Raw genomic sequence first — 21,761 nt, forward strand, 5'->3', positions numbered from 1 at the left:
TTGAAAACATTGAAAGATTTAAAAATACAAAAATAAAAACATTAAAAAGTTGAAAAAAAAAAAAAAAAAAGAAAAAGATATGAAAATTTGAAAAAAAATTGAAAAATGAAATAAGTTGAAATAAAATTAAAAAACATAAAAATTTGAAAAGTAAATTGAAAAAATGAAAAACAAATTTTAAAAAAAAATTGGAAAAAAGAAAACAAATTTAAAAATGAAATTGACAAAAATAGTTGAAAAAATTGAAAAAATGACAAAAATAAGTTAAAAACAAAAACTGATAAAAGAAAAAATGTTAACAAATTAATGAAAAAAAATGTAAACAAATTAAACAAAATTAAAAACAAAAATTGAAAACAACTGATTTTTTTTTTTTTTTTTTTACAAATTTGAAGAAAAAAAAAAAAAAAAAAAAAAAAAAAAAAAATAAATAATAATAAATTAAAATGTTTTATTTGGTTTCTTTATTTTTACAGGTCTCATTTAAATGTCGGGTGTTCAGATAACGTTTAAGCGTCGTTCGTGTGACACTTTCAGTAGGTCAATATTTGGCATTGTAAACTCACAGAACAGCCCTGCTTTGGAATCATATTTAAGCTTTAAATCCATGAAGTTCAGTGACTCGATCTCAATGCTAAAAACTACGCTTAAGTGCACCGAGAGAAATTTCAATGGCAAATATCATCTCCTGATGACATCAACAGCCAAAATCTGCCAAATCAAACTAGGTTTGTCAATAGTTTCAGACAGAAAGACTTGACATGAAAAACAAAAAAAAGTGCCATTAAAATTTCTGAATGCAAAATGTAGCTGTTAATAAACATTTAAACTAGCATTTGAGCTATACACTTGAGCCAAAACTGAAATCTACTCACTCTAGAGCATTGACAAGGAGCCCCTTATCTGTGCAAAACAAGTAACAAAGAATAGGCCGTGTGACTGAAACGCTACTATGCACATAGAAACTCGACATAAACACACTGAATACATGTTCTATTAGAACAGAATCCTCCAGAACAGCCACGTATGCGAAACATCCACAAATTAGACAAGCGCCGGGATGGAACAGCGCTGTGCTCCTTCAGTAACGTCTCTTTTGTTACTGCGGCGGGAACCCCCAGCTCTCGAATCCTCCACCTAAGCAAGCAGCAGGCTCGTGAAGTCTGCGTTAGTCTCGTCAGGCCTGCCGGGATGGAGCCTACTCAGCTAGCTGTGACAGTAACCGTGGCGTGAGATGGCTCGCGTTGCGGCTTCAAATGCGCAAGTCCCACCGGTTGATGAAGAGCTCGAAGGCGGAGGAGGAAAAGAAAAACGATTAAAGGAGATGACCGGAATTCCTCGTACGCTGCTCACGCCGGGCTGTTAGGTGGGTAAAGGGTCGTCGTCGCCTTTACTGCACTTGCACTTGCAGCACAGCACGAACGGTGTGGCTAGCAGCAGGAACGGAGAGGCTACCAGTAAGAGAAGGCCGAAACCGGCAAAGATTCCCACAACCTGGGGAGAAAGACATGGAAACATCATATGAGTGTCAATCACATATAAGATTGCCCTCAAAACTAAATAAAATCTAGTTTACAACCCATGTACCAAGTTCTCTTAGACTTTTTATATTCACATTGGTTTCATATTAGCTTTGAAAAACCATATAACCTTTTATACCATATAATGTTATTTGGTTTAACCATCAAGTTTATTAAAATAAATATATACATACACACACATACACACTGAGTATGGTGAATTCATAAATACTGTCATTTATGTTCTATGAAGTATTATAATAAGTTTTTAGGTAAATACACCACATGATATTTTAACAAAATGAAGCAAATTTCTATTTTAATAATAATACATAAAATAACACTATATTAACAATAATTGAAGCCGTTTTTTCTTCTTTAAAAAATATTTAATAAAAAGTTAAAGATTTTATAAAATAAAGATTTAATATTTTAATAAAGATTTAGTTTTTTTTCTTTATTATCCTGCTTATTTTTTATTTTATTCAAACCAAAAATACATTTTAATTCACATCCTGAATTGTATTTTAATAATACTGTGGGCTAAATTAATTGTAATAATTTAAACATGCATTAAAAAATATTATTATCATTTATATTATATTAAATATTATAATACGTTTTTAGGGAAATATATAACATGACATTTTAACAAAATGAACTAGTCTCATCTTAAAAATGTCAAATTATCTGATATGTTAAGATAATTAATAATAACTATTAAAATAATTTGTAAATGTTAACAATCAGTGAAGCAGTTTTTTTTTTTCTTTTTAAAAAATAAAGTATTGAATGAAACGCCAAGATTTCATATTCTTTGAATCGGTTTTATTCTTCATTATCATATCAGGACATCCTGATTTTTATTATTATTATTATTATTATTTTACTTTATTCAAACCAAAAATACACTTTTAATTCACATCCTGAATTGTTTTTAATAATACTGTGGGCTAAATTTATTATAATAAGTTAAATATATATTAAGAATTTTTAATTCATAAATACGATCATTTATATTATATTAAATATTATAATATGTTTTAGGTAAGTATAACACAACAAAATTAACTAGTCTTGTCTTAAAAAGGTCAAATTATCTGATATTTTAAGATAATTAATAATAATAATTGAAATAATATTTTTTAAATCTTAATCAATGAAGCAGTTTTTTCTTCTTAACAAATGACAACAATGAAAAGATCTTATAAATCTTATATTCTGATTTTTTTCCCTTTTCCTTTCTTTTCTTTTTTTTTTTCCTTTTTCTTTTACTTCATTCAAACCAAAAATATTCATTCTAATTCATATATTTAAGTGTATTTTAATATACTGTTGGCTAAATTAATTGTGTATGTGTATATATATATATACATATACATATACATATACATATATATATATATACATATACATATACATATACATATATATATGTAATATTTAAAAAAATATTATTTAAAAAGTATTCTTGTAATTTTAATTATATAATAATCAAAATTATAAGAATAATTTTTAAATCATATTTTTTAAATATTAACAATCAACGAAGCAGTTTTTTTCTTCTTAAAAAATAACAATAATGAAAAGTCAAGTCATTTTATATTCTTTTAATATGTTTCTTATTTATCATATCAGGACATGCTGATATACATTTACTTTATTCCATAATATTCCAAAATATACATTTTAATTCATATCTTGAATTGTATTTTAATATACTGTTAGCTAAATTAATGTTTTTTTTCTTTGACACTTGAACTGTCATTGTTTGAAAACAATGTGAAGATGTTTTACAAATTAGTTACTTTTTACAGTTGAGCTGAGTTTTCGTTTAATTATTCCTTTGTTGAGTTATACACAGTATTTGCCTTCTACTTTTAAATGTACATTTTCACAACATAATAAAAGTTACTTTTTTTCTTTAGTGAAAGCAAGACAATATATAAACACATTTGATTCCTAATTTTGCTACCCATTCTTCTCCCCATCATAAATTTTTATATTTTTTGCAAGCTGTGATAGTGTGCAAGATTTTTGATCTACTACGCTATCAATAAAAGTGAGAACAAATACAAAAATAAAATTAAAAAAAAGCCAAAAGATCCAAATAAACAAAATTTCTGATGTAGCATCATCTTCCACCACATAGGGGCGTCAGATCCTCAAAATTTGTAACTGTTATAAAATGGAACAGAGATTGAGTTCATCTTATGCATGAACTATATATATATAGACCTGTCATCATCGTGGGCCAACAAAATTACACATATTTCACATGACTGTAGGCTAGAACAGCATGTGAAATTGATTTTCTCTGGCTGTAAAACAATTTCTGAGCAGGGAACAGGATACAACTGACCTCTGTTTCCAAGTGGAATCTTCTCAGCATTCCGATGATGACGATTACACCCATTTATCATGGGACAAATTTCAACCCTGCACACTATTTCTGTTTCTATGTAAATTACCCTCAATTTATTCCCCTCTTTCTCAGAGCTCCCATGTGGAATGGCGGAGCAGTGTAATGGAAGAGTGTTGGCAAACCCTAAGGCTCAAACCCGGGACTGGCTCAGCCCGGTCGCTCCATCTTTACTAATTCATAAAGAATCAAATTTCTGATGCTGCTGGGGTAAAGCTTTATAAAATGTAAACTCGTAGGGCTGGAACAGAGCCGCTGCGCTCTTATGAAGCTTAATATGACTCACTCCTCCCTGCAGAGCAACAGATGTCTTTGTGCAAAAGTACTGAAAGCTCTCTATAGTTTCAGGGTCATCTCACCTTTATGACATTATGTTCAGCATATGAAATGATGAGTGTGTGAAGAGATTTTTTCTGAACGTTCTGACAGTTCGAAAGGTAAATAAAGGTGGGGGGGGGGGCATTTTTATAATAACTGCTATTATAAATGCAAAAAATACTAATGCTAATTTAACACAAGAAATAAAATAATCCTGATACGTTATTGTTTTTTAATTAATTATTTTTTTAAAATTTAAGTCACCAATTTTAACTTACCATAACATATGGTACCGTATAAAAATAATATACACTGCCCTCCAAAAGTTTGGAAACACCCTTCGTAAAGTGTGGTTTTGGACGATATCAGCATAAATCCTTATCATTTTTTGGTGCAAATACAAGTAACTTGACATTATCATTATGCAATATATACATGTCAAAGTCAGACATGCCCCTTTGCCAGCTGTGATGAATGGTTACTGGTTTAAACTTGGCCCAGGTTTTTAAAAGATTTTTGGGTCAGCACACCTTAATAGCTTCAACAATTGATTGACAATTAAGTTTACAATACAATGAATTTAGGCCCAGATTATGCAGAGCTGTAATAGCTGCTAATAAATGATATTTTGATGAATCGAAAATGTACGTTTTTTCTATGTATAAACTGTTTATGTAATAAAATATGTTTTCGTAGTTTGTGTTGTCCCTTATCAGTGCAAAATTATCACAGATTAAAAAGGATTCATGCCAATATTGTCCAAAACCCCACTTTTGTAGGGCGCTCCAAACTTTTGGAGGGTAGTGTATAAACACACACACACACACACACACATATACATATACATATACACATATATATATATATATATATATATATATATACACACATATATATATATATATATATATATATATATATACAATGTTTTCTTTTAATTAATACATTTTTTTAAATTTCAAGTCACCAACTTTAACTTACCATAACATATGGTACCCTATAAAAAATATATTTATATTGTGTGTGTGTGTGTGTATATATATATATATATATATATATATAGAAATTTTCTTTGCAACACTGTCATTATTATAAATGCAAAAATAATGCCAATTTAGTACAGGAAATAAAATAATCCTGATACAATGTTATTTTGTAAATGTATTATTATTATTATTATTATTATATTTTTTTTATTTTTAAATCAAGTCACCAATTTTAACTTACCATAACATATGGTACCACATAAAATTTCTCTCTCTCTCTCTCTCTCTCTCTCTCTCGCTCTCTGTCTATATATATATATATAATTTAATATTTATATATGCTACATAATATTATATATTGACATTGGTATAATAAATAATTTCTCCTTAAAACTGTTATTTTCATAAATACAAAAAATAATTATGGTAATTTAATATAATAAAATAATCAACTTAATATTTAGATATGCTATATAATATTATATATATGTGATTTATATATAATATAATATATCATGTTTATACAATATAAAGTTATTTCTATATAATATATATTTGAATATTTATACATGCTGTATAACAGTACATATACATATACATATATATATATATATATATATATATATATATATGTATTTTAGATGTCATTTATAAATGTATATTTAATACAAATATATGTGTGTGTGTGTGTGTGTGTAATTTATGTGTAATTTATAAATATATATAATATAAAAATATAATAGTAGTTAATAGTATATAATATAATTGATTAATATTGCAAAAATAACAATGCTAATTTAACAGAAAATAAATAATAATAATTAAAAAAATGTATTATTTTTTTGTTGTTGTTTACTTACCATACATATATATGGTATATAGAGCAAAGTATTTCCTGCATTTTCTGCATACTATGTTTCTCTCAATTCCTAATGAATTCGCTTCAAGGCTTTTTCCAACACTATTTGTGCTGATCTCTGAACCATAAGAAAATGTATTATTTCAAAGCTATTAAGAAATACATAATGGACAGTGGGTCTAATGAGCCTTATGTTGAAAACTGTTCGCATACGTCTTTAACTCAAGGAATAGGTTATTGTTTTCCTAGCATAATTTCATAAAACGTAATATTCTCTTATTATTATTTAGTCTAACAAATGAAACACAAAGGGAGGAAGGAGTACGCAAGATAGCCTTTTAAAAAGCGCTTGTCTGAATTGCTCATCTAAATATATGAGTGGTTATATTGATCTTTTCCATCATTTGCTGAATAATTTTAGTCAATTTGTCCCAAAGTGACCCTTTTGCATTATAATCTGCTGTGAAACAGCAGGTATCACTTGCTCGAGAACAGACAGTCACTTACTTCCTGAATAAACACTGTCTGAATGGATGCCTGCCTACGACTCGGTCACGTGTAGGTGCACGTGCGCTCATTCTGATCTCAACGGAGAAAAAAGGGGGGAAGAAAACGTGTGCTTCTTCCCGTGAGCGCCCACCTGCGTTCTGTGCCAGATCACGGAGGCTCTGGAGTGGCCTAATTTGTTCCGGCAGGGTCCTTTGTCATAATGGATCAGGAGGAAGTCGTCCTGTCAAACACACAACGTTACGAGAGGCCCGTCATTATCTGCGTGGGAGTTCGGAACAGCTGCGTGAAGGACACTGTTTGCATTTACGGCCTTGATTGAAGAACTAACATGCTGCCTAAGCGGCGCTTGACCAATACGAAATACAGTAAGATAACAGCATGATGTTAAGAGTGTTAAGCTGAGATATTGAACACTTACATCCAGAGACTCCAGGCAGTACCAGCAGAAAGCGTGCTTGCAGTTCTTACACATCATCTGGGCACAGCCCTCGTCTCTTTCTATGTAGACTTTACATTTAGGACAGCGCTTGATGGGGGCGTCGTCATCGTCGGCCTTAAAGAACGAACTGGAAAGAAAGAGATTATAGGTTAGGAAGAGTTAAAATGAACCCTTTTCTACAAAGAACAAAAAACACTGGTACTACAGTCAACTACTCAGACTGGCCCCTCTCTCTTTTATACGTGCTAAAGAGTCACGGGCCAGGGACAGTGTTCGCTGGTAATGGAGAGGCTGACCCACAGGGACCGAGCTGACAGGTACAAGCCCATTCATTTCCAGGACAATTCCCAGTCTATTGATCTAAGGGAAGTGACACTGTGCAGCAAACCTCTCATAGCCCGTTTAACAGCAGCAGCTCCTTCTCAGACTCTGACTCACACTACTGCAACATTGCAGTTTAGTAAAGTAGTTGTTACAGGCATAGTTTACCCAAAAATGACAATTCTCTCCTTAAGTACTCAGCCTCATGTTGTTGCAAAACTTCGTTCATCTTCAGAACACAAATGAAGATATTTTTAATGAAATCCAAGAGCTTTCTGACCCTGCAATAACAGCAATGCAACTGACACGCCCAGAAAGGTAGTAAGGACATCATTAAAGTAGTCGAAAAAATAGTCAAACTGTTGAAAAAACAATATCACAAAAAGGACTGTTGTAGCTTTATAACATTCATAACATTACGGTTGAACCACTGATGTCACATGGTCTATTTTATTGATGTCCTTACTACTTTTCTGGGCCTTGAATGTGTCAGATGCATTGCTGTCTATGCAGGGTCAGAAAGCTCTGGGATTTCATCAAAAATTCCTTCATCTGTGTCCCGAGCAGGAACAAAGGTCAGGTTTGGAACGATATGAAGGTGAATAATGACAGAATTTTCATTTTTGGGTGAACTGTCCCTTTAAAAATTATAGTAATGCTAGTAATATATAAAATTTCTGATATATTTCTGATATACATTACCGTTCAAAAGTTTGGGGTCAGTAAGACTTGTAATAGTCTTTAAAGTAGTCTCTTATGCTTATCAAGGCTGCATTTATTTGATTAAAAATATATTAAAAAAAAAAAAACAGTAATATTGCAAAATGTTTTTACAATATGAAATAATGTTTTTTATTTTAACATACTTTAAAATAGAATTTATTCCTGTGATGAAAAGCTGAATTTTTATCAGCTGTTACAACAGTCTTAAGTGTCACATGATCCTTCAGAAATCATTCTAATATGCGGATTTATTATTAGAATGATCAATGTTGAATAATATAAACAGTTGTGCTGCCAAATATTTTTTGGAACCTGTAATTTTTGTTTTTTCAGGATTCTTTCATGAATAAGTTTAAAAAGTACAGTGTTTATTCAAAATATAAATATTTTATAACAATGTAAATTATTTATTATTAACTTTTAATAAACTTTTAATTATTAACTTAATACATCCTTGGTGAATAAAAGTATTAATTTCTTAAAAAAAAAAAAAAAAAAAAGAAACAATAAAAATGTACTGACCCCAAACTTTTGAACGGTAGTGTATATACGTACACTACCCGTCAAAAGTTTTTGAACAGTACGATTTTTAATGTTTTTTAAAAAAGTCACTTTGGACACACTCTCCCTGTTTAAATCTAGATTAAATCTAGATTCGACATATTTTAGCTAAGCATTCAAATAATGCATCTCATAAACTGTTCCTACCGTTATATCTGATCAAATGCACATTATTAATCTTTTAGCTCTGGTTGAACAAATCTTTCTTTGCATGGTTTGAACAGCAGCTACGCTAATTATGTTCCTATTTGTTCTCTTTTTCTGCCATGGGATTGACATCCTGTGGTAATTAGGACTTCACAAGCTTTAGTCTGAATCCAGAACACTTAAGAAGAGATGATGTCAACCCCTCAGAGGACTTCAGATGATGCCAACCCTGAAGCAACATACAGCACTACCGAATTTTGCTACTAATTTATAGTGTTCTTTGTCTGATTACGTCATTAATTGGTCTTTACCATACATCTCTGCCATATGTACATCAACTTGACATAGTCACCACTAGTAAGCTACTACTAAGTATACTGTAAAAACTTTAATTTGCTGTAAAGTTGCTTTGCAATGATATGTATCGATATGTATCGTGAAAAGCGCTATACAAATAAATTTGAACTGAATTTGAATTTAACACTTCTTTAAAAAACATTAAAAACTTACTGTTCAAAAACTTTTGACTGGTAGTGTATATACACTACTGTTCATAAGTTTGGGGTTAGTATGATTTTTTTTTTTTTTTAAAGAAATTAATTATCTTCAGCAAGAATACATCAAACTGATCAAACAAAAAAATTCTATTTTAAGTAAATGCTGTTCTTTTGAACTTTCTATTCATCAGAAACCTGAATCCACAAAAACATTACGCGACGTGATAAAAGATGCATTATTGAACTGTTTTCAGCATTGATATTAATATAAAATGTTACACCAAATCAGCATGTTAGAATGATTTCTGAAAGATCATGTGACACTGAAGACTGGTGTAATGGTTGTATATCAGTGGATATACATTAAGGATAAAACAATATAGCATGTGCAATCGAATTCATGGAGGGTTAAGCTAGCTTATTAATTGTCATAAGGCAAGATATTATTGACATTTTTTCTCTGCCCACACAGCCATAGCAGGACTAAATAAGGGTGGCTGCTGGCCTGAGGCAAACATGAGAGTTTTATGCCAGTTGCCAATAAAACTTTTACATCCACTGATCTTGTACACCTATTTTTAAGACGCTTGGTTTTCTGTGATGTATTTTATATTGTTATTGCAAATTCTGTTGATTTGTCACCAAGATAATGTTATCCAGCTGGCTAACACAAAAACTACAAACCAATCACAGATGTTTCGCATTGCAAGCCACAATTCTTTCAGTAAAAGTGCTGTATCATTTCCATCTTGTTAGAAAAAATAAAAATAAAAAAATTTAGTTGGCCCCCCCCAAAAATAAATAAATAAATAAATAAATAAATAAATAAATATGATGCTAATCATTTCATTAAAAAAAAAAGAAAATGCAAGTAAACAAGACAAACTTCGAATCACCAGCTCATCAGGGCCAGCAAAAATCAAAGATTATAAAAACATTTGTTTTCCTTTCGATTAGTTTTTATTTATTAGCATACATTTATTATCAAGTACACTATTTAAGATGCCAAATAACCTAAAAACGACTTAATAAATTATCTGCTTTTATAAGTCCACAGGGTGGCTCAGGACACCTTAATTTTAATATTTCCAATTTTAATTTAATATATTTAATATATTAATACATAAAATATTTTATATATTTAAACACATCAGCTTCTCAAAGAGTCAGGTCAGCTCATAGCTCCTTGAGGAAACAACAACCCGTTTAAAGTGTAAATGGGGTCCAATTTGATTTCATGCTGTCTAAAGACTGTTTATCTCACTCTTTGGAGTTTAGGTGCAATCTCGAACATGAAATGATACAGAAATTGAGCTGTAAACTTGAAAGGCTCTTTGCAGCATTATGACTAGTGTGTATTAGTGAAGCAATTCACTTCAGAGCAGGCTGAGTGTTCATTCCTGTGTGACCCGAGATCAAGGATCAGAAACTCCGCTCAATGATGCTTTTGCTTTTGAATGAAGTGTGCGAGTGACATGAATGTCAAATAACACCTGTGCATGAATTTCTGGCTTACTGAGCGGAGAGCAAAGCGCTCTTCAACATCCAGAAGCAGAAGATCCATTCTTAGACTGAATGATGAGTATGTTCAATAGTGCAGAAAAAAACAGACGGATCGAGGTATTTCATTTCAAACCTCATGTCTACTTATCAACATCGAACATCATTACACAGAACATGGCTCATCGTGACAGCTGTATTCACATAAGGAGCAGCGGGGAGGATGGGAACACTTAAATGCACATCAAAGAGACAAAACTACACCGAGGCGTAGCTGCTGATGAATGAGGAGGAGACACGATAAGACTTAAAGGAATATTCCATGTTCAGTACAAAATAAGCTCAATCAACAGCATCTGTGGCATGATGTACCCCAAAAGATAATGAATAGTGACTCATCCTTTGTCTTATTTCTAAAATAAGTGAGACATTACAACTAAAGTGAACGGGGCCAATGTTTTTGAAAGTGTGAGAAGTTTAGGTTTGGTAAAATTTCTAACTGTCCATCGATTAAACAGTAGAGATTTTTGACTATCGCCTCTATCGTCATTGCACTTATCATTTGCACTCATTTTTAAGCATCGCGGTTTAAAAACAAGTGATTTTAAGCTGTTAAAATGCAATTAGCAGCAAAAGAGATGTCATTTTGCTAACTTGTATGTGTCCTTGTAAACACAGTAATTTAGGTGTTAAGTGAAAACTAACAGCTGAGAAAGAAAACACACGTGTAACAGTATATTGGATCTGGGCAGCTCTTAAAGTGACAGCAGTCTAATATTCCTGCTGTCTGTCATTCATGTTAATCAAACAACAAAAGAGAGGAAATCTCTCACTGCTCCTGGCTAAATCACTTTTGTAATTTCAATAAGAAGAAATATATATTTGATTTGCACAGTGAAGAATATGCAGTGTTTTTATACATTTGATTACTTTATGTATGTAGCATTTCTTATTTATTTGTTCTACTGTAGTTTTTTTTTTTTTTTGTCCTATTGCTTGTAATTAGTTTCTTATTTTTATTTAATCGCTGACTGTTCACTTGTCTTCAGTGAGTTTGAGTATGTTATTAGTTTTGTGATATTGACACTGGTGACAATAATTATGAAATTTCAATGGTATCAAAAAATTTTGATATGATAAAGACCTTATTTAAAACAAAAATAACTATATTGTTATACATATCGTTACCGTGAAATACAAATATCGTGATATAATATTGATCATATCGCCTACCCCTAAATGATACTGTATTTTCAGGATTATTTTATGAATTGAAAGTTCAAACAACAGCATTTTAAACATATATCTGTAACATTATAAATATTTTTATTGTCACTTTTGATACACTACAGACTGAATGGCACTGTATAACCTTATAAAACCCCTTATATTAATTCTTCTCCTAAAACTTATTTTATTTATTTGAGCTCTAAAACTGTTTGCTTTACAGCATCACTTTGTCATGGCAAGAAAGTTGTATTATTGGATATTACACAATATTTTTTCCCACACTAAAATCATGTTAACTTGTTATTGTTGTGGCTACACTTATGAAACAAAATAATTTAACGTTTACAGATTGGCCTCATTCACTTGTATCACCTCAAAAATGAAAATTACCCCACGATTTACTCACCCTCAAGCCATCCTAGATGTATACGACTTCTTTTTTTCAGAAGAATGAAATTAGAGTTATATTAATAAATCCAAGATTTATAATGGCAGTGAATAGCTGTTGAGATTTTCAAGTCCAATAGTGTATCTGTTCATCACAAAAAGTGCTCCGGGGGGTTAATAAACACATTCTGATGCAATGCAAAGCCAGTTTAAAGGCAGTTGGCATCCAGCTTATTGGTGCATTACTTATGCTACACCTACGTCATCCTGGAATGCCACTCTCTCGTGACCGTGCGTATAAAAGTTCCCAGAAGCTAGAGATTACGGTTTATAATTTTTAAAATATGCCTATTTTTATCGATTTACTTACATCGATTCACTTTAGAAGGCCTTTATTAACCACCCGGAGCCGTGTGGAGTACTTTTAATGATGGATGGATGCACTTTAAAATTTCAACACCCATTCACTGCCATTCTAAAGCTTGGAAGAGCCAGGACATTTTTTTAATGTAACTCCGAATGTATTTGTCTGAAAGAAGAAAGTCATAGATAGGATGGACTTGAGGGTGAGTAAATCACGGGGTAATTTTCATTTCTGGGTAATGTTTACCTCAACTTGAACCGAAAATGTTTTTAAACATTCAACAGTACCTGCTTTCTCCGGGTAGAAACGCTGTGATGGGAACGTTCTCTTGGCAGTCTTGGTCCGGGTGCCAGCTGGCCTTGCAGGCAGAACAGAACTCAAGTGTGCAAACGTTGCACCGCACCAACTGCGGAAGCGCCGTGTCAGACTCCTTCAGCTGGCACACGGCCTGGCACGTGGAGGACGGGCACCAGGTCCGGCTCGGATCCAGCAACACCTCTGCAGGGGGGAGAGAGATGAGAGATCAGACGCCGTTTCCGCGAGTGTATATTTTAGGCAGCTTACTGCTGATGCAGGCTGACACGTCACCATGGTTACGCTATCAGAGATGGAGGGGTGATAGAAAAGAGCAGCTATGGCCTCATATGCCCTCAGGAACAAGATACCAGAACTGCTACCAATCAGAGCTATGCATAAATTCATCAGTTGCATTAGATTTCATTAAGGCAAAAAGCCACATGAGGTCTGGGCAATACACTGACTTTACCACAGTTCACAGCTGGGCACAACAGGAGGCGGAGACACAGTTGTTCAATAAATAATTACATCTAAAAGCAGCTAGATTTATATTCTCTGATAAAACGTGAGCTGAGTTGATATGGACTTGGCTCTTAGCGTTTCCTATAATTTTGCTAGACAGTTTCTAGGGTGTCCTGAGTAGGTTTTAAAGGGATAGTTCACCCAAAAATAAAAATTCTGTCAATAATTACTCATCCTCATGTTGTTCCAAACCCGTAAGACCTTTGTTCATATTCAGAACACGAATTAGGATATTTTTTATTAGAAATGAGTGATAAATCGGTAACAATAATTATCGCGCGATATGAATTTCCTCAATAAAGGATAACAAGAGCTTGATAAATGTTCGTTATAATGTTTATGCGGCAAAGGCGGAACAAAAGAGCGCTAGTTAAAGCATGCCACTCGGATTGTTTATATGCTTGGATCAAAGTTCAAACCGTGGCACGCCGCAAATTTACTAGTGCAGATTCGTTTACTTGCTGATGAGTCTCGGTCACTAATCAGCGTCAGTAAATTTAGTGAAGAACAGAAATGACTTGGTTTATAGCCAGATGAAACAGTGCTGACAAACAGGAGAAACACTGTCCAACGATACAGTCAGAAGACTTTTTAATCTACAAATTGCCATCATTTACCATAGATTTACTGTAGTAGCACCAACTGCACAGTGATACTGTGTCAGAAATGTGGGTATATTTGTAATGGAGGAGTAATGGAATATAATTACAGTATGTTTTTGTGATTAAGCTATAGTGTGTATGCATTTATACTAAATGTATTCAGGCTACTGGTTTTTATACAAATACCTAGGAACCATATTACATTTTTACTATGGGATTGAGGTGTTATATATGTGGTTTTAACTGTTATTATCATGATCTATGGATGATACTATGAAAGAGCAAAGTTAATAAAAATACAAAAAACTCAAAACAGTCAAAATAATTAAATTTCACCATATAAAAATGAGGGTGCTATGATTTTTACTGATTTTGACAATGAACATAAATCTATATCTGCATCCTAACTCAAGCTACTATCAAATGTGTATTTCTAAGAGACAAAAATGTTCAGGTATTTTAAATTATTACATTTAAATGATCAGGTAACACAAACCTATTGATTCGAAACAATAAAACTCATTAAAACATGCAAAACTAAGAAATTACTTTTTACTATTAAGATTTATTTTGTTAAGCAAAAATGACTTGAAAAGTGTGAAGAATTCAAAAAACATGAAGTGTTTGTCATGTTCTGACCATAAAGAATATTTTAAAGCCATTTATCCACCTGGTTTTTACTTCCACATTGTAGCAAAAATCTGTCTTTAAACTTGAAAGAAATCAAATTTTGACATTTATTGTAATAATTATCTATATCAACTGATATTTTTTTTTGAAAAAAAAAAAAAAAAAAAATCGCCCAGCCCTACTTTTGATGAAATCCGAGAGCTTTTTGACCCTGCATAGACAGCAAGGCAATTACCACGTTCAAGGCCCAGAAAGGTGGTAAGGACATCGTTAAAATAGTCCATGTGACACCAGTGGTTCAACCGTAATGTTATAAAGCTACGAGAATACTTATTGTGCGCAAAGAAAACAAATTCTTTTTTTCCGTGTCAGTCTCTGCCACACGTTCACAAGAGTACCATGACACATGATATTATTGTCTCTCTATATATAGCTTTGAATGTTGCCAAATCAATAAAAATTTTGAGATCTATCCGTTTCATAATGGTTTTACGCTGGCTCGTCTGCCTGACGAATGCATAAAAGCTCTGTTGGTGACATATGGCTAAGCTCGGTTATGTATGTAATGTGCGGTTGGGGGCAATTATGTTAGAAAAAGGGCTTTCATAATATCCGCTGACGGCCATTTTTAGCCATCTTGTTGAGTCAGGATGGCATGCATTTTCATCTGTCCCTGACTGCACTGCGAAACTCTCACAAACCGAAACACACTCACGCTCGTCCTCTCCATCTGACACGGCAGACCACGCGTGACTCCACATGAACTCCTGGCTCTGTTTCTGGGAGTGTGGATATGTTATAGCCACCGTTCCGCTCCAGTTCCCAGGAACACTGATGGGCTAAATGAACGCATTTTTACTCCCTCTCTATGCAAGTCTTTCATTTGTGATCATGTTGCTGCCACGGTTCATATATGAAAGCATGAGAACCTCAAATGCAAACCAAAGAGAGACAGAGAGGCAGGCTCACAGCATGGGAACAACTACCACATATAACTACATTTATTTTTTCACCCTTTTTAAAGCAATGTAATGCACTGGAGGGGGTGGACAGAGAGTACGTCTCAAGCAAATGCATCCTGTGGTTCGAACTACCGGAGACTATCCGAGTCCGGCGCCTGGGATCCCCTGCTGATGGAAATAATGAAAGAAGATTCATATGCTGAGCATATGCTACAGAGCCTGTGGTCTTATCTGTTTAAGGGAACATGTATGCTTTTGATCCAATTAACACAAGTCTAATTTACACTTTATAAGTCTTTTGATCTTGGAGATTTCTGACTGGAAGCTACATTTGTTAAAATTAAAGGCATTTGAAATCAGACGGATTCAGGTACAGAGAGGGAAATTAAAGACTCTTCAATTTATTGTTGCTTAAGTCTGAGATTTTGAAAGCCCAGGTTAAGTCCACTTTTAAACCTGGGTTTCGTGCACCCTTGTAATTTTGACAGGGGGTTTGTAAAGCCTTAAACCCTGGATTATAAAGCCTTGTTCTGGAAATGGCACTGCCAAAGGTATGAAGTTGGGGCTCTCGTATTTCAAATTGGTGGCCAAGGATTATTTTTAATCCTAGATTAATGAGATCATGGATTTTAACACCGTTCGTAGTTTACCTTGGGTTAAAAAATAATTCTTGGTAGCCAGAAAAGGGTTACACCAGCAGGTTGTAAATTCTTACATAAACTGAAAAGCCAACACTAGAGGCTTAGTAACTACTAGCTAGTATGTAAATAACTCTGTACTTAAAGGGATGGTTAACCCAATAATGAAAAAGACGACATTTTGAAGAATGTGGGTTACCCAACAGTTGACAGTAGCCATTGACTTTCATAGTCATAGAAATATTATGTCTTAAGTATTAAGTCAACAGTTTCATTGAATTGAAAAAATAAACTCATACAGGTTTGGAACAAATGTAGAGTCAGTAAATAATTTCAATTGGTTGCACCATTTTTTTCTAAAGGCAGAACATATTGTAAGTGCATAACATTTAGCTTCAATGATTCAATAGCAACCTTGAAATTAATGAACAGAAGCTCAAAAGCTGTGAATATTACTTTATCCAGCTGAAGTTAATTCTAACAGATTTTGCTTCATGTAACTAATGGTAAAAAATTAATTGCCATTGAAATATGATACTCAATCATAAAATAACATAATAGGGGTTTTATATGTAAATATATGTCTGAAACCTGTTTGAAAACTATTTTTACACAGTTCTCTGTTAAACTTTTTAAACGAAACGTTAACCTTATTTTTAACAGAAGTACAGGTGTTAGTTATGTCTGTTGAATGCTGCTCAATATTGCAAACTGGTATTTGTTAATTGTATTATTAGGAGCCAAGCACTGAAGGTGCTTAGTTTAGTTTAGCTTCTTCAGCCCACAGAACTGCTTGTGGGAGAGTTATGAAATTTGGCACACAGATAGAGGACAGTCTCAATATTAACCATAGCAAATTTGGAGTCTCTATCTCAAACTCTCTAGCGCCACCAACAGGCCAAATTTGCACTCATATTTCTGCTAATAACTTTTGAACTGTAAGGTGTAGAAGCAAAATTGTTTTTTCAATTCAATTAAAAAAAATTTCAATTCAACTTTGAATTTTGCTAAAACCTACTAGTCCTACATAGTTTGTCCAATTTTTTTTCACCAAAATTGGCTCAGATTAGTTAAACTAAAAGATAAAGTTCTCAAACTCCTTTTGCACAGAGGTCTCAAACTCAATTCCTGTAGGGCCGCAGCTCCGCAGAGTTTAGCGTCAACCAGCTCCAACTCACACCTGCTTGGAAGTTTCTACTAATCCTGAAGATCTTGATTAGCTGGATCAGGTGTGTTTGATTAGGGTTGGAGCTAAACTGTGCAGAGCTATGGCCCTCCAGGAATTGAGTTTGAGACCAATGCTTTAGCATATTGTTATGAATCTTATAAATTTTACAGAATCGCTTGCGAGAAGATTATGAAATTTGGCACACAGATAGAGACAGTCATCATTACCACAGCAAATTTGAAGTCTCTATCTCAAACTGTCTAGCACCACCAACAGGCCAATACGCACTCATATTTCTGCTAATAATTTTTGAACTGTAAGGTCTAGAAGTTAAATTCTTTTTCAATTCAAATTTAGAATTCTGCAAAAAATCTGCTTTTTCAAATTCGTCCTAGACAGTTCGACCGATTTTCACCAAAAATGGCTTAGATCATCTCCAGACAATGCTGGCTAAAAGTTATCAAAAGCTTTTTATAGTACGTTTTCATAAAGTGTGTTAACGAATTCGACTAAATTTGCACAGAAATGGACATGAGGCTATACTTTTGCAATGTTTCAGTGAATTCAGACCCAACTTGGTACATGTTATACCAAGCATGACCTGGGTGCACATGCGTAGTTTCGGCACACCACCACCTACCACCTACTAGTCAAAAGATATAAAAATTTGACATTTTGTTTATCATTTCTGACCAGACTGACCAAAAATCTTAAGAGTGACCTCATTAGATTTGGAGTGGCATACTGAATCAACCAATACCAAATGTTCCTATGTCAGCCATTTTGAGCATGGACCATTTCGAATTTTGGAGTAAAATGCTGTATTTTACAAATGCTTTAGCATATTGTTATGAATCTTATAAATCTTATAGAATCACTATAACAGGGAGGACGCAAATAGAGGACGGTCTCATCATTAACCACTGCAAATTTGGAGTCTCTATCTCTATCACCAACAGGCCAAATTTGCACTAATATTTTTGCTAATAACTTTTTAACTGTAAGGTCTAGAAGCTGTAAGGTCTTTTTCAAATTTGTCCTAGACAGTTTGCCCGATTTTATTGATATACAGCAAACCGTTTTCATAAAGCGTGTTAATGAATTTGACGAAATTCACACAGAAATGGACATGAGGCTATATTTTCACAATGTTTCAGCAGATTTAGACCAACTTGGTACATGTTATACCAAGCATGACCTGGGGGCACATGAGTAGTTCTGGCACCTACTGGTCAAAAAATATAAACATTTGACATTTTGTTTATCATTTCTGACCAGATTGACCAAAAATCTTAAGAGTGATCTCATTAGATTTGGAGTGGCATAATGAATCAACCAATACCAAATTTTCCTATGTCAGCCATTTTGAGCATGGACCATTTCGAATTTTGAGTAAAATGTTGTATTTTACAAATGCTTTAGCATATTGTTATGAATCTTATAAATCTTATAGAATCACTTGTAAGAAGATTATGAAATTTGGCACACAAATAGAGGACAGTCTCATCATTAACCACAGCAAATTTGGAGTTTCTATCTCAAACTCTCTAGCGCCACCAACAGGCCAAACTTGCTCTAATATTTTTGCTAATAACATTTTAACTGTAAGGTCTAGAAGCTGTAAGGTCTTTTTCAAATTTGTCCTAGACAGTTTGCCCGATTTTAACCAAAATTGTCTCAGATCATCTTCAGACAATGCTGGCCAAAAGTTATCAAAAGCTTTTTGATATATACCAAACCATTTTCATAAAGCGTTAATTAATTTGACGAAATTCACAAAGAAATGGACATGAGGCTATATTTTCGCAATGTTTCAGCAGATTCAGACCTAACTTGGTACATGTTTAAACAAACCATGACCGGGGGCACATGAGTAGTTCTGGCATAGCACCACCTACTGGTCAAAAAGTATAAAAATTGTATTTTTTTTTTTTAATCATTTCTGAGCCGTTTTATCTATTGTGGCTATTGAAGTCTCACACATGCACAGGAATAGCTCACTTCTACATATTCTACATAATATGTTTTAAGATACAAAACTGAATGTCAGGACTGTGGTATAGTAGTCAGCATGACTTTTAAAACTTTGGTGCTCACGTGGACAAACCAGGTTTAAATCTGTCATTTTCTGACAAATGATAATCAGAAAATACAAAAACACAACAGTTAACACAATGAGGTAACGTTAAACTTTGTGTCGGCAGGTGGCAGGCTCTCATTGTTAGAAATGCAGACACCACAGGTAAAAGCCTCCATTCTGCAACAGCATGAGGTCAGCTGGACCTACACGTGTCCAGTGCAAGTCTACTGACATCCCTTTCATCCTCACACGTACACCTGCACCAGCCCATTTGTCTACTGTGAGTCACCCTGAGTCATCTAGGACAGTAAGCATGGAGCTCACCATCAACAAACACCAACACGTGCCTTATCCGCTGCTGTCTGATACTAATTGCCCCCCGATGGACAGACAGCCACTTACCCTTCTCAAACTGCAGCTTCCTGTACCTCTGCATTATCTCTGTAGCCACCATGCATTCAATCTGAGAGAGAAAGAGAGGGAACAAAAGCAATTAGGACACAATGTGGTCTGATGGATACGAAAGCACTCTTCGTTTTGCAGACATTGCATTTAGCGTTTCAATTTGATCTGGGTAAACACACACACAACATCAAATATGGTTTCTAATCTAATCACTGTCTCGAGATCAAACAACACAACAGGAATAAGCATAGTGAATTGCTGCAGTTGCGTTTGATGATGCTAGTGGTGCAGAAATTACATACTTCAGTTTTAAGGATTGCCAAAGACACTTCAGTTGCTCTGATGCTTTGCATCTGGGTCTGATTCATCTGGTTTAGCTGCTTTGATGCTTTGACACTGAACGAGCCAGCCATCCTCACAATGAGCCTGCAGCACAGAGGAGGAACCCTGCCCTCGTACTGACCTCATACTTGGAAGGATTTCGCGGTGCAAGCCACCGAGGGGAGAGTCAGACTGGAGAGGCTTCAGCATCCATTTTATACTAAAAGGGTTTTAATTGCCTCTCGATGAGATACGCATTCGTTTGAGGATTTTTATTTGGAAAGTAATGTTCTGTTTAGAAGCTGGGTTTGTTGAAAAATCTGCAATAGCAGATCAACAAAACTGCAGATTAACATAACTACATTATACAATGTTAAACAACTCATTAGCTCTGTATTTTTTCATGTATTTTAATGTTTTTAATGTGTTTTTTACATCATCATAGACCCAATAAAGCAGCTTCAAGGACCACTCGAAAATGCAGAAATATGTACACTATGATTAAAGATTTTAGGTAAGGTTTTTTAGATAAGGTTTTTAGGTAAGGTAAGATTTTTTTATGTTTTTTAAAGAAGCCTTTTATGCTCACCAAGGCTGCATTTAGAGTTGAGGTCAAAAGTTTACATACACCTTGCAGTATCTGCAAAATGTTGATTATTTTACCAAAATAAGAGGGATCATACAAAATGCATGTGATTTTTTATTTAGTACTGACCTGAATAAGATATTTCACATAAAAGACCTTTACATATAGTCCACAAGAGAAAATAATAGTTATATACTGTATTATAATAATTGATAAAAAAAATTACCCAGTTCAAAAGTTTACATATGCTTGATTCTTAATACCTGAAAGATAAAATGAATGAAATGAAAAATGATGCATTAAAGGAGAAGTCCACTTCCAGAACAACAATTTACAAATAATGTACTCACCCCCTTGTCATCCAAGATGTTCATGTCTTTCTGTCTTCACTCATAAAGAAATTATGGTTTTCGAGGAAAACATTTCAGCATTTTTTTTCATATGAAGGACTTCAGTTGAGCCCCCAATTTTGAACTTCCAAAATGTAGTTTAAATGCAGCTTCAAAGGGCTCTAAACGATCCCAGCCGAGGAAGAAGGGCCTTGTCTAGCGAAACAATCGGTCATTTGTTTCGAAAAATAAAATACTGTATACTTTTTAAGCACAAAAGCTTGTGTAGCACAGGCTCTAGAATGCGCGTTCTTGCATGATTTGTTCATTTTGAACGGATCTTTAATGTGACTCGCAAAGAACGAGTCGTCTCGGGGAGTGATTCGTTTAGTCACGCATATCCAAAATCCTATTAGGTTCTGTACTGGAATTAGTTC

General features: G+C 33.6%; 1 protein-coding gene across 1 annotated transcript in view; it reads right to left on the bottom strand.

Moving 5' to 3' along the window:
- Positions 1-422: 422 nt before the first annotated feature.
- rnf144aa (ring finger protein 144aa) overlaps positions 423-21,761 on the bottom strand; it is a 50,977-nt gene continuing 29,638 nt past the window's right edge. Inside the window, exons 4-8 of the mRNA XM_051133781.1 lie at positions 20,086-20,146; positions 13,072-13,282; positions 7,034-7,181; positions 6,746-6,835; positions 423-1,494 (exon numbers count right to left, since the gene is read on the bottom strand). Of these exons, the coding sequence (XP_050989738.1) occupies positions 1,363-1,494; positions 6,746-6,835; positions 7,034-7,181; positions 13,072-13,282; positions 20,086-20,146 (642 nt within the window). The 3' untranslated portion in view covers positions 423-1,362. The remainder of the gene's footprint in view (positions 1,495-6,745; positions 6,836-7,033; positions 7,182-13,071; positions 13,283-20,085; positions 20,147-21,761) is intronic.

The sequence above is a fragment of the Labeo rohita genome, chromosome 17 (genome assembly GCF_022985175.1).
Source record: "Labeo rohita strain BAU-BD-2019 chromosome 17, IGBB_LRoh.1.0, whole genome shotgun sequence".
NCBI lineage: Eukaryota > Metazoa > Chordata > Actinopteri > Cypriniformes > Cyprinidae > Labeo > Labeo rohita.